Source organism: Camelus ferus, chromosome 17, assembly GCF_009834535.1.
Source record: "Camelus ferus isolate YT-003-E chromosome 17, BCGSAC_Cfer_1.0, whole genome shotgun sequence".
NCBI lineage: Eukaryota > Metazoa > Chordata > Mammalia > Artiodactyla > Camelidae > Camelus > Camelus ferus.
In genome coordinates this window covers 47,903,044-47,925,229 of record NC_045712.1, presented here as the reverse complement: position 1 = coordinate 47,925,229, position 22,186 = coordinate 47,903,044, and the positions used below count along the sequence as shown (strand labels likewise).

Below are 22,186 nucleotides of genomic sequence, written 5' to 3'. Positions count from 1 at the left end.
TCAATAAATACATGCGTAATACAAATTTTAGACTGGAATCAGGTAAAGAGGAGCGGCCTGGTTAAGCAAGTTTTACAGAATATTGGAGAAGAATATATCCTTCTCATGAGACAGACCACAGAAGGACACACACTTTTTCCATTGATGCGTTTATAGCTGGGTCTGTTTCTCATGACATTTTTGTTCTCTAGGAATTACCACTGAGGTATCTCTGTTTAAAAAAAAAAAAAAAGAGTTAGAACCCGAAACAAAGGAACATCATTCTTTATCAAATAACCTAATTGCTCAGGGATGCTTTTTGGCGCAACCTGGTTTTCCAGCATCTTCCATCTTCCTGCTACTTCTCCATCCTCCGGATGACCTCATTCATTAATTCTGACAGGGGACCACATTTGTATCCTTGCCGGCCAGATGTGTTACATGTTTCAGTCTTAAAATATTCGACTCTGAGCTCAGTGCCGCATACTTGGGGGATGATGTCGAGTCAGCCTCGGTGACGCACCGCTGTCATCTTGCCAGATAACTCAAGGGGAAGATGATAAGGGTATAAAAGAGATCAATACGACGAGAGAATCCATGCTTTCAAAAGTAAGGCGAAATATGAGCAAGACGATCCGTCAGGCACTGGGGCGTAAATAAAGCAAGAATCCGCCGTGTTCGGGACACCCTGTCGCCGCAGTCAGCCATTATCCCGCGCGCAGTAAATTTCTCGGACGTGCGCCTAACTCCTGTAACATAGGTCATGCTGAAATACAGCCCTGAGACTCCCCAGCTCATCCATCAGTCCGGCATTGCTCTCTCTCTTCCCTCCTAATAGAATAAAATGAGGAGATGGCTGATGAATGCTGAGGACAATCCCAGATCATTTAGACGTGAGCAGTCACAGTGGGGCGGTCTCCCTGCTTGAGGAGGAGCTGTGTGACTCACATCTGTGCAAAGATGAATTATGCAGATACATTTCTGCCCTAGGAGACAAGATTAATCTCATCAGTAGGGCCCTCATAAATGCCCAGCCATGTTGGATTTTTTTAGGGAGTCGGGGGGGGGGGGGCGTGGAAAACAAGCAAACTGTAGAAATTGACAATTTGAGAATGAAATCCTTTATTGAGTCATAGTTACTCAGACATGTATCAAAAAGCAATCATGGGAGGAGGGTACAGCTCAGTGGTAGAGTGCATGGCTAGCATGCATGAAGTCCTGGGTTCAATCCCCAGCACCTCCTCTAAAAATAAGTAATTTTTTTTAAAACCTAATTACCTCCCCCCCAAACAAACAAACAGACAAAAAGCACTAAATAAATTTTTTTTAAAAGCAATCTTGTCTCTTTTTAGCAAAAGCGTTACATTATTCTAAATTTGCCAAAATAAAGAAGAGCAATTTGCTGACCCAAGGCAGTGACACTGATGAACATTTGGAAACAAGAATTTATTTTTGTATTCTAATGATCACGGAGACTTTGTGAAAATGGTCCAGAGCTCTTGACTCTCAGTCTAAGACGGTCTTTAGCCATGTAAAAAGCATCCCATGATTTTCTTTCTTTCTTCTTTTTTTTTTAAACACGGGGATAAAGTGTGAAAATTAATTTTTGTTTTGGGAAGGTAAAACTTAAGGCTGCGTGCAGGACAGATTACAGTGCTTGGGAACAGGAAACACAATTTGGAGGCAGTTACGTTGATCCGTATGTGAAGTGAAGTGCTGCCAGACAAGAGTGTTGGAATGAATGGAAAAGACAGTTGTGAGAGGCACTTGGAAAGACACATCAGCCACCATGAAGATAAAAGACAGATGTATCCGGAGATGTAAAGTCACCAGCACGCAGTTGATTGGTGAACAGTGGCTGCCAAGTTCAAGTGGAACATTCAAGACGTAACATGCTATGAAAGGTTCACTCCGTGATCTGGGACAACAGGAGGAGGAGGTGCCCTGCGACACAGTGGCCGGTCCAGGAAAGGACCCCGAGGGACACAGGCTAAAAGCACACTGTAGGCAGAAAGATCCGCAGCTGGGGCTACAAGTGGTTGCAGAGAGTGCTAACGTCTGATAACGGAGATCCTGATTCTTTTGGGGAGGTGGCGGGGTCGGGGGTGGTGCTGGGAAGGTGAGTGGAGAAGGTTAGTGGCAGCAGTTTTGCTTAGAAGCTGATGAAATGTAACCTTTAAGGCCCCCTCCTTTTTTCCCACCCTTTTCAATAGTCCTTCATCTAAATTTACGTCTCCATTTTTTATTCTTCTTAAAAAGATCAATGAGCATCCACATTGTATACATAAACTTTGGCCCCACAAATCCACATTCTTCCACTGCCTAGAGGTGTGTTCACATGGTCCTATGGATTTGGAAAATTTGCAAAAGAAAGAGATTTTAATAACAGCTAGTTAAGACCCCGTGTTTTTCCACCTTAGCTGCCCCATCCCCTCTTTTCTCAAGTGCTGGTGGGCATTTGGGAGTTCAGCTGAGGGGAAGCTGGTGGAGATGCACTTGGTCTGGATTTAGTGAGCCCTAGCCATCCTGTGGTTAGAAGAGTTTCCAAGAACTTTGCACTGCCCTCTGTGTGATGTCCTGGCCTCCAAGAGAGCCACACGTGGCCACGAGATCCCAGTGTGGTAGGTGCGTGGCCTCGGGCACCCGATGCTGCAAACAGGAGGGAAAGAGAAGGAAAAGATTGATTTGCAAGATCTGAAGCCGAAAGATTAATCTATGCAAAATTCTTCCCAATTTTTTGTCCCCAAATTTGCCATTACCAAACATTTATAAGCCATTACCATGAATGTGTTACGAGGCTGGTAAAAAAATATTCTAAACTATCCATTAACAAAAAACAAAAAAACAAACAAACAAAAACCTATCAACCACTAGAAGACGGACAGAATTACTTTTTATTTTCTCTACAGGAAAGATTATAAAATTACTGCCATAGGATGAGGCAAAAAAAAAAGTATGCAGACAAAAAAAGAAAGATTATTTTTGAAGTGTGTCAGGGAGTTGATATTATTTTCAGCACTTCTGACGTTTATGTTTTTTAAAAAAAATTACCAGCTTTTTAAAATTGGTGATTTGTTGCAATTTTTTTCCTTCTAGTTAAATATACCCTTTTGTGGTCAATTTTATATTTATAAATGTTATTCTTTCTCTAATTGTGTAAGTTCTAGGTACTATAAAACCCAGATCTGTCCCTGCGTTGGGGGGTAGGTCTTACATTTTATAATTAAGTACATAATCTTAATCTCTGGTCCAACTATGCAGAGAGTTTTGGAGTTAAACCCCTGCTGTGGTCTGAATGTTTGCGTCCTCCCCGCCAAATTCATAGTTAAAATCCTAATGCCCAATGGGATGGTATGAAGAGGTGAGGCCTTAGGCAGGTGCTTAGGTCATGAGGGTGGAGCCTTTGTGAACAGGATTAGCGCTCTTATAAAAGACCGCACAGAACCCTCTTGCCTCTTCTGCCGTGTGAGTTTCGTTTAGAAAAGTATTTTCAGAAGTACATGTGACCTTGAATTCCTGCGGATGGAGAGGAATAATCTATCATTTGTATCTATCGTTTATCAGTACTCTATTGCCCGCAAAACAAATGGTGAATAATTATTTTACTCTACTGTGCAATGGAATACAGTAAGCTGAGTTCTAGCTCACAGGAAGACCACATTAAAATTGAAGTTCATATTAAGAATCTATAAGAGTGAGGTAGAGGACATTAATTGGTCACTAGAAGTGACCAGTTTTAACTACAAACGTAACTTTTATTTGCACTCCATTCCCAAACAAATCATCTTCACTTGCCCTGCCAGGGTATGTCAGGGAGTTCAAAGTAAACGGAACACATTGGGTCACAGCATTTTCAGTCTTACTTGATTGTGAGGAAGCAAAGGCAGAACAGATGTCTTTTGGTCATTATCTCTGTGTTCACACAAGATGGTGGATCGTGTCCACAGCTGAAACTGGTGGCCAAGATTAGAGGTGTGTCTGTCTGTCTTTCTCAAAAGGCAAACATAGGACACTGGCCTTGCCAGATGCCTTAGTACTGATTGAAATGAATGATGAGGGGAATCCAGATAAATAAAAGGAAACCTGCCTTTGCACATAGCTCAGCCAGCCTTGGGGTGAGTGGACAGTCAGCAGGGTAGGATACTGTAATCCCTTGATACCCATGGGGATTGGTTCCAGATACCTAGATCTGCAGATGCTTAAGTCCCTTGTACAAAGTGGTGTGGTGCAGTCAGCCTTCTGTGTCTGACAGCTCTGTAACCTTGCGCGTGGAGAGCAGACTGGAACCCAAACAGTGCTTCTCAGCCAGCAGTGGGTGTGTTAGCATCTCATTCCTCTGTTTGCCTAACCTGGGAACTTGAGGCATTAAGACCAGGTCCTGCCACTGTGGTGTAGCCTACACGCGGGGAACCTTTACTTCCCTCTGTTGAAATCAGTACACAATAACGATGGATGTCTGCTCTCACTAGTTAAAAAAATACTCCTTTGCCAAGAAATGTCTAAAATATGACCATAATTCATTTGAGTGAAAGCCACTACCGTGGCAGAGGAAGTTCTATGTTGTTAAGAGCCTTCTCTCATTTTATTTTTATCTCTATTATTATTAAAGTAATTTTCTCTGATGTCTGCAAACCACTAGGAAAAGCCTTCTACTAAAGAGAGCAAGAACTGTGGCTTCTTTGGGAATGGTCAGTCTTGAAAAATGCCTTTAGTGGTGGAACTTTAGAAGGCTTTTATCTCTGTTTGCCAAGTTGCCCATAGGATTCCCCGAACCAAAGCAAAACAAAACAAAACTGAATCATTCTCTGAAATATTGGAGATGTGTAGTAAGTACTTTGGAATGTATAAATGCAGGGCTGTCCTGTCTGTGTACAATAAACTCCTTGCTACGGTTACCCCGGGGTACGTATCATACGCAGAAATTAGGGAGATAATTATGGCTGAAATAAGCAGTTTAAGCAGTGGCGTGCTCACAAAGCCTTCTTGCAGGGCAACGATTTTTGAAAACCTACTTATTTTTAGTGTTAGAAGTTAGGAAATTCATACTGTTTATTTTGTGTATATGAAAGTCCTTATCAGAGGATGACATTTAGTGGTTAGTGCATTATTTAACTGATAAACTTTTTTCCCACTGACAATGAGATGTATCTTCTTTTGATGAGCACTGTCACAATTTATAGATATTTTCTTGCAATTTGTATATTCTAAGAATGACTTTCCCTGTGAAAGTTTATCTTAAAAAAATTCTTCTGAGGGTCTTGCCATCAGTTTAGCAGAAGGCAACTAGCAGCAGTAGCCGAAACAGTACTCACCTGACCTAATGTCTCATCAAAGGATGACATTTCTTGCTTTATCATCTAGAGAATTTCAGTTTGACCAGCCTCCATGGACTTTTTACTATGCATTGTAAAAACTCAATGTGAAGTCCACTAGACCATTCAGTGGACCAACCAGTACATCTCTTTCTCAACAGAATACGATTGTTCATGGTAACAAGGAGTACTGTGAAGATGCTACAGGGTGTGTGTAATAGTAATGGCAGAGTGCTTACTGTGTGCCGGCTGTATTCTCAGCGCTTTGCACACCATCACTCATTACACGTCTAAGAATCTTCCAAGGTAGTCATTATCCCCAGGTTTACAGATCCGGAGACTTAGGCAAAAGAAGTTAGGAAGTTTGCCCAAGGTCATATCGATCATGAGCAGGACTGAAGCCTGGATGGTGTGGCTTCGAGATCTTTGCTTTTAGTCGCTGTGTGATGTTAATCACACTTCCTTCATTTTGAGTCTTCGGAGAGTCCTCTGATCCTGAGCAAAGACCCTTTACTTGCCAGTCTCTGAAGCTTTAATCACTTACCTTAAAAGGACAAGAGTCACCGGAGAAGGAAAAGCAGGATTGTCTCTGTATTGGCGCTAGTTCACTCTCTTAATTACAGAGAGTATCACTGGGCAAAAAAAATCCCTCATAATCACGCAACAAAGAAGTTGCATCAGCAGCTGGATTTGGTATTGGAAACTCTAAGGCACAAGATGGATTAACTTAAAATAAACTGTAAAAAGGAGTCCTTACAGAAGAGTATGATGCTGAGAAGTGGAAGTCTGAATGTATAAATAACTCATCAGTTTCCGATCTTAAAATTACAGTACATGCGATAACAATATAGATGTCTAATATTCATTTTATTATCAGGTCTTTTTTTTTTTTTCTTGAACTTGAGCATTCCTTTATTCTCACAGTTACCATTTCATGGCCTCAAATACCATAAATGTTGAAAATATAGCCACAGGAAATTATCTGCAAGGGCTTCTTGCAGTTTTGCTAATGAAGCCATTATTTTGCACGTGTGAATTGCTGCTGTGTTTTTGATCTGTCTTACCCTTGTCTTCTTGAGGAAATGACTGAGTTTTATAGTCTAAATTTCTTAGATTTAGGACTTTCAAGGTGTCGATTCTGTTCATATTTCAGCTGTATCAATAAAGTATGAGTGAATGGGCTAATAAGACAAAACAATTATTTTATGTCATGGAATGTGGGTTACTGTTTATGAATTTGCAGAATTGCCCCGGAGTTCACTACACGAGCGCATTCTCCTTTTTTGGCCCAGTTTAGAGAGAAATAAGGTTGGCAGAACAACACATGACGTGGGGCAGGGGTGCTCTTCTTTGGAATGTGCAGGTAAATGACATGATGTCCTACTGAAAATGCAGAGCTTCCATCTCAGGCGGGAAGCTTGCCTGCTGAACACAGAAACATTTAGTCCATCCAGCTCTTGTCTCAGTTGCTCTCTTTTCTTGGTATTTTACAGTAAAGCTGAAACTTTGGCTGTTGGTTAAAATCAGGTAAAATACATCTTGTCCTTCCCAGAGGTTATACTTGACTTCCTGGAATCTCTTTTAATAATGTCCACTTTTGGCTGGGGGAGGTGCCAGTGGAAAGAGAGATTTTATGTGTCAAAATCTAGACCCGCTCAGGATGGAGAAAATAGTTGAGTGTAGTCTCTAGTAAAAGGAGATCAGTTCTCTTAAAAATTGAAGAGCAGCATAGACGTCAAGCTTCAGGTCCAGGACGCGTTGCAGAGTAACTAGACAGCCTTGGAAAGCCCAGCAAACCTCCCGAGCCCTCAGTATTCCCAGCTCCAAAATGGGTGTCCTAGTAGGGTCTACCTCCAAAAGTTCTGAGATCGTTCATTAAAGCCCCAAATATAAAACTCTTAGAACGGTGCCCTGCACATAATATATGCTCAGTAAACATTAGCCTTTGCCGTGCTTGTTAATTATTTGATAACCTTTTGTAGAGTTTAATCATGTAGAAACTGGAAAAGAGATAGAAATGAAATCGGTCTACAGTGATAAACAAAAGAAAATCCAGGAAATGGGGGTAGAATTTTAGGTTATACTGGAGCAACATGTGAGATTTAGATACAGAGAAAGGCATTGTAGGGTGACCATATATTCCAATTGACTTTGAACAGCTTCAATTATAACCTGGGTCCTGGTTTAATTATTATTTCACTCTTTTGTTCTCAAAAGTGTCCCAAAGGTGTTGGGAGGGTAAATATTAGAGTTACCCTAAAATAAGACATGGAACTGTAGCAAGTGGAGGGGAGAGGACTGAGGAAGGTATAGATGAGCGAGTGACCGCGGTGTGGTGTGGATGGTGACTGAGCACCAGGAAGTGGGAGGAAGCAGGGCTAGGTGTGGGCTGGAGGGACATTAGGAAGGTGGGATGAAAGCCTGGGTTAAAAAAATTCGGTGTGATTGTACATAGTATTTATGCTATTATTACATGGCGCCTCAGCTATCGTAGATTTATTTGCAGAAAACCTAAATTCTGATTTCATTGGGCAAAGTGACTTGGTGTGTCAAAAAAGCCTGATGCCAAGTGATGTTCTGATTGGCCTTCTGTCGTCAGTGGAAGTTTTTGTTATACGTGGTTTGAAACAAAATGCTTTGTTTTGATTAGCTGTCGGCAACCAAATCAGTAAGAGGATTGGTTAATATGAAAATTAGTCAATCAGTGGGAAGTGGCTCATTCTATCTGTTTTCATGACTGAAAGAGAAAACTTTGAAAGTGTTCATTTAGTTGCAAGAAAGTTGACATATCTCATGGCGGTGTTCTTTAAGCTCCATTCTGTTTAGGGCGGCACATGTGAAAAAGCTGGGGGAATTAATTGTTGGCAATATTATTAATTGTGATTTTAGGGAAACCGAGTCTATTGGATTGTGAAACACAGACTAGTCTAAAAAAAATTAGGAAAGAGTCAAAATTAGAGATTATGGGGGGAAAAAACTAAACTCAAAATTTAAGTAAACATCTAAGGTGCAAGAATGTGTCTCAACTGTAATTGTTTTCCTCTTCACAAATTCTTTTCCTCCTCTTTACCTCTGATTACATTCTGGGTCTTTTTTTTGGGGGGGGTGGGTAATTAGGTTTATTTATTTACTTATTTTAAGAGGAGGTACTGGGGATTGAACCCAGGACCTCATGCATGCTAAGCATGCGCTCTACCACTGTGCTTTGCCCTCCCCACCGTGATTGCATTCTAAACTGAGGTGCTGACTACTGGGAATCAACAGCTGACGGTGACCTGTTTTGGGTTTTCGCTCTTTTCCCAGTGATTCTAGCCCATCACGAAAGCAGACGCTGGAGTTTATCTCCAAAGTATTCCCCAGACAAACAGCACACAGGTACCATACAAGCATTAGTCAGTCTTGGAATTTCTGGGAAATCCTAACAATTACTGTCAGAGTGTAGCAGACATTGTAATCTCCGCATGGGGAACCAGTCATGGCTCAATTTTTGCAAGAGGAACCCAGTCATTATCAATATTGGAATCATGAGCTGTTTGGGTTATTTTCAAAGCGTAGACTTGACTTTTTAAACCAATACTGTAAAATTCAAAGTTTGAAGTGTGTCTTAATTTTGTTTATGTTTCCTTAAAAAGATCAAGAGCTGGCCAGATTTAAAGAGGGGTTGGGGCAAAGACCAGATGGCATTGGCATTTGGAAAATTGAGTTATCTTTATAAAAGGCTGCTATCATCATTTATAGTAGCTACCCTTCCCTAGCCTGTCCATTTATTTACAGAACTGGTTTTTATGTGCTTGAAATGAACAATAACTACTTGTGTTCCCAAGTACTGTGAATTTTGAAATGTCATTTAATATCTAAACCTCTGAATGGAGTTCAATGACTTTAGATTAAACCTCTTTGTAAATAGCACAGTGATGTGTGCATAGGTAATCTGCTGAGGTTTTCAAAAACTAATATTTAGAGCAAAAGTGGGGCTCATCCTAGCAGAATTTTAATAAAACCTCAGCAGTGATTTGTAAATACCTTGAAATTAATTACCCATCCCACTGACTATGATTGTTTCATCACTGCTTAGTGCTTTTTGGTTGTTGATAAAAATGGCAAACCCCGGTTCTAATGAGTTTCATCTTAAGAATAGTGGCTACCGTGCTTTAAAAAGAAAAATGATTGGCAGTTGGAAGTCCCCCTTAAAGGTAAATTCCTCCATGGAGGACTGAGCGATCAGTGTTCGTTTTAAGGATCTGACTCACGATGAGGATGCAAATGATAAACAACAACAAAAATATCTAGTATCAACTCTGTGCCAAGCACCATGCAACGTATTTTGTAGGTAATTTGTATATTAAGGCGTCCTAACTGTCCTTTGAGGTAAGATAATCATAATCTGCCTTTTTCTCATGACTGGAGCCTAAGTGCCCAGTTAGTAGTGGCGGGGATTCTCAGCCGTGGACCCGGGGCTCCTTGTTACCGTGGTTGACAGTTGACACCGGCCAGTTGACAGAATGCGCAAATCACAGCCTTTTGGGAGGAATTTTGCCCTTTTGTGCTCATTTCCACGTCTGAGCCATGGGTAAAAAAAGAGAGATGGGGCAGGTTCTCACCCAACTCTTCTAAAAGGCATCTTTGAAACAGTTGTTTTCTACAGCCACCCCCTCTGTCATGGAGAGGCAGTCAGGTAGCGCAAAACTGCAAAGCCAGTATCACGTGGTCGGTGCAACTCTGGCTAAAATCGCACGGCTTGCCTTAAATACTAGTTTAGCTGCATTCGTTATTGCGTGCGTGGACATTATTTTCATTCCCCCTCATCTGAGGCTGTTAGAGACACAGCAGGGATGGCCAGAGGTCTGGCCACGTCCACTGTCTCAGGTCGTGCTGATGCCAGAGGAGAGGTCTGGGAAAAGGAGGCCACGTGGGAATTACCCCGCCTGGGAGGGGAATCCAGAAGCCCGCAGCACGCACCAGCATCCACGGTGTAAGGGTTTGCATGTGTACGCGCCCGCCAAATAATGTATGATTGAAGACAGGAATGTGGTTTGTATTCATTTTTGGAAAGTAAAAGAGTTGACATATCATTCCCCTGGGAGACTTCATCCAGGGCTTTACCCTTGAGTGGATAAAAGAGTACAAATTCTCTTGCTCTGGAGATGAATAAAAACAAATTGGAAGGACCATCAGCAGAGCAGACGGCTGTGTGATGGAGTCCAAGGCTACCTCAAACCGCCAGACCAACTGCTCCAGCATCCTGCCAGCAACCAGAAGCCGGAAAGACGATCGCCTGCAGCTTGGCATTGAGACCCTGTGCTTCCCAGCCAAGGGGAATTGCATGCAAAAAATATTTAAAATTCTCTTTGTCAAAGAGTTATGGTTTCAGTCCGAGGGAGCGGTATGTTTCAGAGCTCGTCTGCTGCAAATGAAATGTGGCACACCGGCCTCTTAGTCACAGAGGGGGGAGGCGCTTGAGAAGTGAGCGCTGTATATACTCCGGGGTAAGCAGTTGAGCTTTGGTTAGGTTAGGTCGTGGGGTTTCTCAATGAATAGTTTGAGGCCACTGAATTCTTGTCGTTAATCCGTGTCAGGGACTATATTGACCTTTCAAGGAGAGGGGGTGGATTTGCCTAAATCACTGGTTCTCAACTGGGGGGGATTTCACAGACCTGGGGCACATTTGTCAATATCTGGGGGCATCTTTGGTTACCACAGCTTAGGGGGAGGGTAGTACAGCCGGCGTCTAGTGGTAGAAGACAGAGGTGCTGTGAAATGCCCTGCAATGCACAAGATAGCCTCTTGCAACAAAGAACTGTCCTGTCCAAAGTGTCCATAATGCGGAGATGGTTTAAACTCGGTTTAAAAAAAAAAACTGGCTTAAGATGACCTGGCTAATGTATGTGTATTGCAATGCTGCCTTCAGACAGGTGTTCATCCAGTGGAGTTTGACATTGTATAAAAGGTGATTTTAATGATTTGTTTTACTCTGTTGATGGGTGACCATTTCTCTGGTGTGCCAAATGCTTTCTGTTAAAACAAACCAACAGGAAACACAAAAACACAACTCACATCCCTCTCCAATTTATCTGCAAAACACAGAGGGGTTAAAAACGCAATGGACCCGCCTCCAAACCACACATTTTACAAGAATGTAGGAGGACCCGGTTGATTGACTTTTCAAACTTGAAAAATAAGGCATATTAACAGAGCACACTAACTGAATCAGCTGTTGAGGATCGTCTACAAGCCAGTTCATTTTCCTGTTGTTAAATAACAAACCATGAATCTTGACAAATGAACCCACTTGTTTGACATTATTTGAAAAATTCATAACTCGCTTGCTTCTGATGGTCACTTCCCCTTTGAAATTAAATTGAAGATGGACTGCATTTACATTCTGACAGAGGGAAAGGGCTCGTTAACCTTGCTTGTGACTCTGTGCTGTTTAACGTCAGCATCCTTTTCCTTCGTGTTTATACTTGGACGCACCAGGGATCCTTGTAGGGAGTCACCCTCCAGAGTTCCCTGCAAGGAAGCCGTTTGTGTTTCCTGGTCCCCACAGCACAAACAGGTGAAATTCTGTATGCGCTGTGGTGGGGGACCGTGTGGTTTCTGGAGTTGGACTCCCTCGGTTCAAATCGGGGCTCCAGCTGTGTGACCTTGAGAAGGTCATTTGCCCTTTCTGTGCCTCCGTTTTCTCATTTGTATACTGACAAGAAATTGCTGAAGATAACAAGTAACATGCTTAGCAAGCGCCCGGTATATGTTACCTCTAATTATCAGACTCTTTATTTTAAGAATACCATCTTCCAAAACGGGCGTTAAGTCCTTTTAGTTAATTTCTTAAAGAGGACATGGGTACGGACTCGCTGAGTAAGCAGCCGGGACATGTGGTGCAGAGGGCTTTAGCCCCCATGTCATAATCCTAAACAGACCCTCCCAGCAATGCCACCATAAACAAACATCTAAGAAAAATCTGCAGTCCTTGCCAAGCATATGCAGCTTCAAGAGAATCCTCTTTCCCCCTCCTCCCATCCAGTGTCACCCGAAGCCCTTCTTCTGAAAATCTGCTGTTCCTACTGCTTCTAAGAAGCTGACACTGCAAATTCACAGCAACGCCTCACCCTGTTACAGCCCAGCGTTGCAGACTTCTGTATTCCCAGACTGTAAGTCCTCACTACTCCTAAATAGGATTTATAAACTGTGACTTTGCCCAATATAGCAAAGCCAATTTTATCTGAAGGAAGTAGTGTTTTTTTAACTAATATTTTACAATGTCTTTCCCAGTGCCTCAAAATGATTTAAAAGTCAATCAATGATAAAATAGCAAATCCATCTAAAAACAAAGAATTGAGGAAGAAATCAGAGCCACTTTTAATCAGGGAAGTGGCTGCTGTAACTTATTAACCTCTAAAGGTTATTGACATGCTACTTTTTTTTTTTTTAAGATGCTGTAGTTCGGTCATTTGTCTTTGGCAGCAAAAGCATACTAAATCGCTTTAGCTTTTCACAAATTAATGCATTTAAGCCTACATGTTTGTCAGACATTCTGGGAACCTTTTGGCAACATTTTGTTAATTAAAGGATGTGTGTTTTGAAAATGGGTGGAGAGGAAGGAATTTATAATTCCTGCAACAAAAGAATGATTTACAGTGTGGACTGCTACCTGAATCATTCATTGTATCCTCCACAGATAAATGAAAATATTGAGGATTAGCAAGAGTGTTGGCCCTGGGTCTTACAACCTGCGCAGTGATTGGTTCAGTAACACGGAAGAAAGTCTACATCTTTCAGTAGAATTTCTGGAACTCCCAAACAAGAATATGACAGAGAAAACCACCTTCGATTGTATCTATTTTTCAAGGGGCTTTTGAAATACGTCCTTTCTCTACAACAATATGGTGCTTCCACTCCTATTTTTAAATTAATATTCCTCAGGTCCCTGCATACAAAGTCCCTATCCTCATCCCTGCTCTGGTGATGCTTTTGACTGTTTTGTTTAATTTTTCTCAGTGAATACATCGAGGGGCCCTTTGGAGGGTACGTGTATTGTTTTAGGCACCGTGCAACTTACTAAATGGTGTCCTGTTACAGACATGCAGGCAAAGATCCCTGGGGCGAGAAAAGAATAAAGTGAACACATATTGATCATCTTGCAGTTGGTGGTTTCTTATTTGATCCATCAAGGGCTCTCTCGGTCTGAACTGGTCCAGCCGATCTGCGATACATAAACCTGGAGACTTTTCTCTGGCTCCTCAGTGGTTTGAAAGGCTATGCAATGGGAAAAACTGCTTTAAACTAAACCTCATTTTGAAAGAAGCCTGAGTACGGAACGGAATTCAAAGAATTTGGAGAAAGGGGAGGTGAAGGTGGTAAGAAACAGCTTTTTTCAAAGCCCTGGGAGATTGAAAAGCATAAAGCACATACAGGAAGTCAGAGATAAAGCCTATCTGTCCTGTTGTGAGATACTCAGATCGGGAGGCTGCTTCAGCAGGGCTGCGTACAACACCTACTATGTGTGGGACTTGTAAAGACGTAGAACTTAAGCATTCTGGGGTGTCCGAGGAGTGAAACAGAATTCTTAGGTCAAGAAGGAATTTGTTTTGTAATGTCAGCCAAGAAACTTTATTCCACTTTCTGCAGATATTAAATTCCAGACGGCAATGAATGTTTGTTACTCGATTCAAGTATCAAGAACAAGAAAGTATTCTCCAGTGGAATGCATCTTAAAAACCCTACGTTAAAAATGTTGGTGATAGATTAAATCATACTAAAGCTTTGGTTGAGAAAAACGTTCATTTTTTTTTTAAAGAAGGGAGTTGGAGGCTCTGGGTTTTGATCACATCACATCTGCTCGCTCACCTTAAACTGCCCGCAAACTCAGCCAGTTTGTGTCTGTGTCTGATGGCTCCGTCTTATGTTTCCCATCCCCTACGCCCCTCTGGTCGCTAAGAGGAGGACAGAGGAGGAAGGAGTCCGGATAGGGAGCCTGAGGCCCTGTGCACATGAGGCTGGCTCAGATCCTGCCTCGGGCATCAGGGGAATTTGGAGGAAAGGATGACTCTGGAAACCACTCTGGGATTTTGGTGGCTGACTGTAGTTTGAGATTTCAGATTAGGGGGCTGATGAAGCCAACACCAAGGTTCCTAGCATGGAGGCTGGAGGAATGACAGACGGAAAGAATGGGCTTTGGGGTCACTGGGATACAGGATAATGGGGTGCAGGAGGATGGCTGTGTCCCAGGTCTTGGGCAAGTCAAGGGAGGGTCCCTGGCTTTATGCAGTACAGAATTCAAGGACTAGCCATAGTAGGGTGGAAGCGAGTTCATTCAGGGAGGTACATGCTCCATAGACAGTGTGGGTCGTCTCTGGAGGAGGGGTGCAGTGCTGCTAGTTTTTGTGGGCTTAGCAACTCTGTATGCTAACAAGTGGGAGGATTGTTCCAGCTACTTGGGAGAAGGGGCGGGGATTCCCAGGAGGTGGGCCACCGCCCACATTTTGATGGTGGTCAGCCTCGGAACTGTCATGGTGCCTGTGGGAGTGTCATTCACCATGTTAACATATACAGTGAGTGTATAATGAAGCTCAAGCTCTCCTGGGAGTTGCATCTTCTGCCATCTTGGTGTTAACTGCTGGGTCATCTCTTGAATGCCCGTGCCCTGCCGCCTCCTTCCTGGCTCAGTTGTGATGGGTGGCTGTGTGGGGAATTGGGCGATGAGAGGCCAGGTGTAATGAGTTAGATTTTTACATTCTGCGTCGCAGACCCCTTATCTTTGAGCCAGTAGGAAATACGGACTGAGGCAAATCTGAAATCCCAGTAGGTGCAAAACAGATTATTGTAGCAAGGAAAAGGCTACATACTGCCTCCTGTCCCTGTGGACTATGTGGTATGAGCACTCAATTTTTATTGTACAGGATGTGGCCTAAGTATTAATAACCACCCATTTGCTGTTTGATAAGTGCTCACCTCTTGCCCCTGATAGAACAGCTAATGAATCTTCAGATTAGAACTCAACCAAAAGTGTTGCCACTGGAATCACAATCAATGTATGCATTGTGTGTTTAGAGAACATTCTAGATCACAGTTGGAGAAATCTGGGGTAGATTTAAAGACTGATATCTCTGGCAGGACAGATAGGAATCACAAACGTCATCATCATTATTATTCTTGAACTTTTGTTATTGCAAACACTTGCTGTGCACTTACGGATGTCCAGGAACCTTTTTGCTGGCATTAGCTCATGGAGTTTTTCCAAACATTCTATGACGTAGGAGAGTGCTAACCTGACCGCCCTCACATTCATGAGAATGCTGCATCTCAGGGAGGCCAAGACACCATCCAAAGGTTACACAGCCAATAACAGACACTTCGGGGACTCAAACCCTGACAATCGATGTAATTCTAGGACTTTTGAAGATATGCTTGCATGAAAAAGAAAGAAACATTATTGAGTGATGTATCTGCTAATTTTGCATGTGTAATTATAAAGATCCCCACACTGTATATTCCTCCAAGTTGTTTGGAGAGGGGTGCATCATACCATTTCTATCTTGTCGTAAAGTAGTGTGATGGGTTAGACCAATGATTCTCTACTGAGGGACTTCTCCCGCCCCAGGGGACACTTGGCAGGTTGTGGACATGTTTTTGGTTTCCGCAACTGGGGGATGGGTGCTACTGGAATCTGGTGGACACAGGCCAGGGATGCTGCCACCATCCTACAAGGCAGGGAACAGCCCTGCAGCAAAGAATGATCCTGTCCAATTGCTCACTAGGGCCCTGGCTGAGACCCTGGGTTCGAGTAATTCAAAGGGGATCTTCACTGTCGGGAGAAAACGGTGGCTCAGTTTACAAACAAGCGGCAGTGACCCGGATGGAGCAGATTTGGGGATGGGAGAAAGAGCTAAGATGGCTTCACAGCATCGCTGTAGAGGGATCGTGCTGGAGAGGAGCGGTGAGGAAAGCGGTAGGAGGATGTTTCTTGGGAGGAGAGGAGGGAGACGGACCAGAGGCGCACTAGAGATGCTGGCTCTCAGAGGTGAGCCGGGCCGGCAGAGCTTCGGTGCCCGCAGGAGGCAGCTGCACTGTGCCCATCCAAATGCAGGGCCAGAGCGGGGGAAAGAGGGAGCGATGTCGTCAGAAGGACCACAGGGCAGACCCGGGCACGTGTGTGCGTGTGTGGATTGGAGAGGCCGAGAAGCTCGCATTGCTTTCGAGTCGCTCTGCTGGCCTGCGAGCAGGTGCTGGCTTTGTTTTTCCAGTAACAGCCTTTTCTGTTTCCAGCAGTCCTATGCACCAGCTCCCCACCCCATGGCTCCTCCCAGCCCCAGCACAAACAGCAGCAGCAACCACAGCAGCAGCCACAGCAGCGGGGAGCAGTTGAGTAAAACCAACCTGTACATTCGAGGCCTCCCGCCAGGCACCACTGACCAGGACCTTATCAAGCTGTGCCAACCGTAAGTGCCCCCGCGCTCTGCGCCGCTTCCGCACGCATCCTCGCCCGCGGGGGCTCGGTCCACGTGCGGCGTGGTTCTGCGCCCGGTCTCCCCGCTGAGGCCGACTGCGCTGCGCAAACGGGACTTGAATGTGCGATCCGAGCCCAGCTTGCTTTTGAGAATGGAGTTCTTTTGCCTTTTGTTTTGAAAGTGGAGGTTCTTGAGCAGAGAGGCGTGGGGGTGCTGGCCGATATGCATGTATTGACCGGGAAGATGACGAGCAACCGCTGAGCTGAGTTCTCACACCTTGTGGCTGGTGGGTTCTCACACGCCCTGTGGCTGGTAGAGTCAGGGATGAATCTCATGTAAGAAACAGCTTTTTTTTTTTTTTTTTTTTGGAGAGGTCTTAGTGCAGGGAATCTCAAGAACTCAGAAGTGGTAGATTTCAGGATGGTCACCTGCTGGGTTGCAAAGCCTTTCTGGGTCAGTTCTTGCTTGGAAAATGTAAGTTCAGCCAGGACCAAGTAATTGGAAAATTACAAGGCTGGTCCTTTAGCTTCCTGGAAAACATCTACCTCCAAGTCCAGTGAAGCTGTTCCCACTAAGGCCAAGAACCACATTCACCAAGGAGTTTTTTATTTCCTAGGAAATACTGGCAGTGATTAAACACCCTTCCAAAACGTTTTCACTAATCTCTAATTATTATCTAATTATTAATCCAGCACTTATGTTACTAACTCTCTTATTTCTGGGCACATAAATTAAACATATTTAAGTTCACCCTCCAAACAAAATTAACAATTGATACCAAATTGAGAATCCTAGACCTGTCTTTTTAGATTGCTGTCTGATTTTCAAAGTAATGTCACTACAGCTGTTTGTCATTTGATCAGGCCTGAGCTGGGTAATTTTCATTGTAGGGGGGAAATCTGTTACTCAATTTTTCTTTTTTCTCTTTGGCAATGCTTTTACAAGAAGGTTAAGAGGATATTTATTTTGTAAAATTTCCAACCTCTGAAATATTGGAAGAGGAAAAGAAGACAGATAGTATTTATTTGCCTTTGTTCTGGCTTTTAAGATTGGGAACAAACATCAAAACAACAGGAAGTGGCAAATAAACCCAAACATAAACACATAACTATATAATCATGTGACAAGGCGAAATGTAGATTAGAGCAGGGACTCCCTGCTGCTTCTTGACTGCCTTAATTTGTGGAAGAAGTAAGACAGAACATTGAAAAATAACTGTTAATTTATTTTAAAGCAGTTTAAAAAGAAAAAGAAGGAAAGGTGCCAGGGCTAAGATACACGAATATGTTAGTTTTTGGTCTATAAAGTACTGAAGTTGAGAATTGGAAGGTAAATCACTCAAACTTTTTTTTTTAAACTTATTGCTACTTAGAGAAGTCTAAACTATTGTGAAAAGGAAAATCTTTGAAAATGTGTATTTTTTTTGTTTTGTTTTTGGGAAGGAGGGAGTTAGGTTTGTTTATTTGCTTATTTGTTTAATGGAGGTGCTGGGGATTGAACCCAGGACTTCATGCATGCTAAGCACATGCTCTACCACTGAGCTCCATCCTCCCTCTTGAAAATGTGAAAGATGTCAGACTTAATGTTAGAAGCTTCCGATGAAGGATCTCCTGTAATGGATATTGATGTGAAAAGGAATGCTAGCTATTATCTTTGATTTGTATATGAATCTTATTCATAAAAAAATATTGGTGGGTATTAAGGAAAAATTATTCCCCACTGCTCTATTACACAGAGAGCTTGTTGAAACACAGACATCTGGGCCCAAGAGACTGTAATTTGCTAGATCTCAGGCTAGTGGAGCCTGAGAATATGAATTTCAATTGTCTCCCTGGTGTTGTCATGATAATGCTGGCTTTTTAAGAAGCACTTCTTTGTTGACTAAACAAAATACAAGCAAAATCTAAAAGCTGAGAATTATGATTTATTCAGTGGACTTGCTGAGGACTTAAGCCCAGGAGGCAGCCTCTCAGAGAGCGCTGAGGGACTGCTCCGAAGAGGTAAGGGAGGAGCCAGGCTATATGGGGTTTTGCAACAAAATCCAGTTAGTCTGAACATCGAAAGATTCTCGTTCATTAAAGAAAACCAGACATCTCAAGTTAATGGATGTAGCACTCTTCTCTGTATGGGAAGATGCTAGAGTCTGGGCTTATTGACATCATTCCTTCGATGTGCACCTTAACGATCCAGGGCCAGTGTCCTGTTCTTTCCCATCCTGAGTGCCCGCAGGGGGCCCCACTGGGGGTGGCTGCAGTGGCTGCTGGCTTGATGGTGGTAACATCCTAGGTTTACTGATATGGCTGGCAACATTTTTCATCTCTACAATAATATAAAGACCGCTGACTATTTCTAAGGCAGAAAGCTTCACTTACTATGGGAAGGTACTTGAGGTGGAATCCTGTGTTTTAAAACCTACCCAGCCGGTGTGTGATCTTGTGGCAACCCATTTACTGTCTTTGAGCATCAGTCTGCTCTCAAAATAGAGTGAGTGGAAGTTGATGATTTCTAGGCTTCCCTGCAGCACCAGCGTTGTGCCACAGCTGGCCTCTGACAGGTGCACCAGAGCCAAATGTTAAATATTCAGGGATTCTGCGACTGATTTGTTATAGACTCAGTATGTTGAAATCGGCCGTGGTGGGAGTATTTTTATCACAGGAATCAGCAAGCCCTAGAAACGCAGGCTTTTAAAATTCCTATACCTTTTTTTTGAGAGCTGGTTTATGAACACACCGCTGGTGTAGCATTATACTATGAATTTCGGTGTCGATGTCTGTTTCTGCAGAGAATATTGCCAGCAATTTATAAATGGAAAATGCTACAAGTTTTGGCATCTTTAACTCAAGGAAGAGGTTTGGTGACACAAGAATATTATTTTTGAGGAAAAAGAAAAGTTCTGTTAGTTTCTTTTGTGCATTTGAGAAATTTAAAGAATGCTAAGGGATCAGAGGGTTTGATGATTTGTTCATACTCATTTTTGCTGGTAATGAGATGTGGACCATGCTAGCGTTATTGTAAAAATGTCTGTGGGTTCTTCAGTTACCGAGGTGGTCTGGACCTGGGGTTCATTGCTTAGATCTGGTTTCCCGAAGAATCTTAGAGAACTGATGTGGCCGGGCAGCACAATGTAGAGGGGATTTCTGTGCTCTGAGAGCTCTGGGTTTCACTCCTGGTTGTGCCAACGACTGGGTGTGTGGCCCTAGACGAGTGGCTTGTCTCCTCTCAGCTTTGGTTTCCCCCATGTACAAGATAATGAGTTTGTACCTGGTGATATTTTATTGTTTTTCACTTTAAAATTCTGCTATTTCATGGAGGCCCTCAGTAATTGGCAATAAAACCTAGGACAGAGGAAAATGGGGCATGTGAGGATGGTCATATCCCAGGTCTCAGTCGAGTCCCTGGGATGCATCCCACCAAGTGAGGGTCCTTGGCTTCATGCAGGAAAGAATTGAAGAGTGAGACATAGTTGAGTGAAAGTAGGTTTATTCAGAGAGATGCACACTCCATAGAGCGTGGGCCGTCTCAGAAGGCCAGAGAGGCCACGAGGCGTGGGGGTGGGTGTTTAGTTTAAAGTCAAAGTGGGTGCACACTCTGTAGACGGAGTGCAGGCCCTCTCAGCAGAGAGAGTGGCCACGAGGCATGGGGATTGTTGCTTTTTATGGGCTCAGTACCTTCATATGCTAACAAGTGGGAGGATGATTCCAGCTACTTTGGGGAGAGGGGCTGGGAGTCCTAGGAACTGGGCCACCACCCACTTTTTGACCTTGTATGGTCAGCCTCAGAACTGTCATGGCACCTGTGGGAGTGCCATTCACCATGCTAACGTTTTACAGTCAGCGGGTAATGAAGCTCAAGGTCTACTGGAAGTCAACTCTGCCGCCATCTTGGGCCTCAAAGTCTACTGGGAGTTGAATCTTCAGTGGCTGTGTCATTCCTTTAATGGCTGTGCCCTTTCCCCTTGCCTCCTGTCTCACCTACTCTGGGCCACCTTTTTACATCTTTCGCCATCCTTCTTTGGCAGTGTTGGCAGGGGCACTACCTGAACTGGTTCAGCTACACGCATATGACCTGGCGGTTGGGGATGCCTTTGTTAGAGGCCATTATAGGCCGTTGGTAAAATCCTGGCTTCCCCTCTTGTGGTTGGGGCTCTTGGGGTGCTCACTGCTGTCTTACATTAGGGGTCTTCTAAAGATTCAAGTCACTTTGCATTCCTACTATTCATCCAACACTTTAGAATAATTTTACCTACAAAACAGGTAATATTTGTAGATTTAAATGTACTTGCCATCAGGATCAATTTTCCATTGATATTTCTATGAAATTATTAAGAACTTTTACAGTTACTATTTCCTTATATTATAGGAAATGCACTCTTTGCTAATATCCATAGTAATAAAATAATCGAAAACAGAGATATATAAAAAAGACATAGATATATCCAGTTATCTGGCATTAAAATACAATATCCATGTTAATACTAATGGGCAGCAAGAAAATGATATTAGAGACCAGAAATTGCATTATTTCCCAATGTGTAATCTGAAAGCAAATTCTTATTAAGGGTTTCCATTCGTATTTATCACAAAAGCTCTTATGTTTGGATCACAAGTAACATCAAAGAAAAGAAGACAGAAGAACAGACATGAAGAATGATTTTACTCTATGGAAAGGCTCTCCAGCTCTACTTCTGTTTTGGATGAATACATTGCACTGTGTGTCTTGTAGGAAATACTAGAAAGACCTTGCAGCGTCTTTACCTTGAGAAATCTCAAGGAGCTTTATTGTGTACTCGATCAGGAAAGACTCACAGAGCACCCAGGCTAGTATGCCAGGGAGTGTGCTGAAGATGCAGTGGTGAGTAAATTTTGACAGAGGTCTTGCTCTGGCATAGATTATGTTCTAATAGGGAAAATGGAAATCAATGGAATAATCGTATGATTTGATATAAAATTGCATTGGTAAATGCAGGGAAAGAGGGGAGCATGGAACTAAGAGTCTGTGTAACATGGGATTAGACCTCGTTAGGGCAATGAGCCAAGGACCCTCTAAGCTAAGATCAGAAGGAGCAAGGGGTTTAAGTAAATGAGGAAGGAAGGGAAGGGCGTCCTAGGCAGAAGGAACTTCATGGGTGCAGAGCCAAAGGCTGGCAGGACCCTGGCAGGTCCAAGGGGCTGGGGAAAGGTCCGTGTGGTTATAGCAGAGAGAGGCGGGTGGGGAGTTCGGCAACAGGAGATGGAGACATGGAGGCGGTAAGGTGATCTCTTTCTATGTCATGTTAGGAGCTCTGTTTTACCCTAAGAACAATGAAGGCAATCATTGAATTGTCACCAGCAGGAAGGTAACATAGTCAGATTTTTGTTTCAAGAATGTAACTCCATCTTGCGGTAACCCACGGAGAAGAAGAAAGTGATTATGAATGTATGTGTGTTCCTCTGTGACTGAAGTGCTGTG

General features: G+C 43.1%; 1 protein-coding gene across 14 annotated transcripts in view; it reads left to right on the top strand.

Annotated features, from left to right (window-relative positions):
- The window catches only part of RBMS3 (RNA binding motif single stranded interacting protein 3), a 629,715-nt gene that overhangs the window by 128,628 nt on the left and 478,901 nt on the right, over nt 1-22,186 (top strand). For 11 of the 14 annotated variants that reach the window (XM_032459382.1, XM_032459381.1, XM_032459376.1 and 8 more), the window contains one exon: nt 16,557-16,729. In XM_032459382.1, the coding sequence (XP_032315273.1) occupies nt 16,557-16,729 (173 nt within the window). The remainder of the gene's footprint in view (nt 1-16,556; nt 16,730-22,186) is intronic. The other 3 variants (XM_032459377.1, XM_032459388.1, XM_032459385.1) reach the window with 1 other exon arrangement.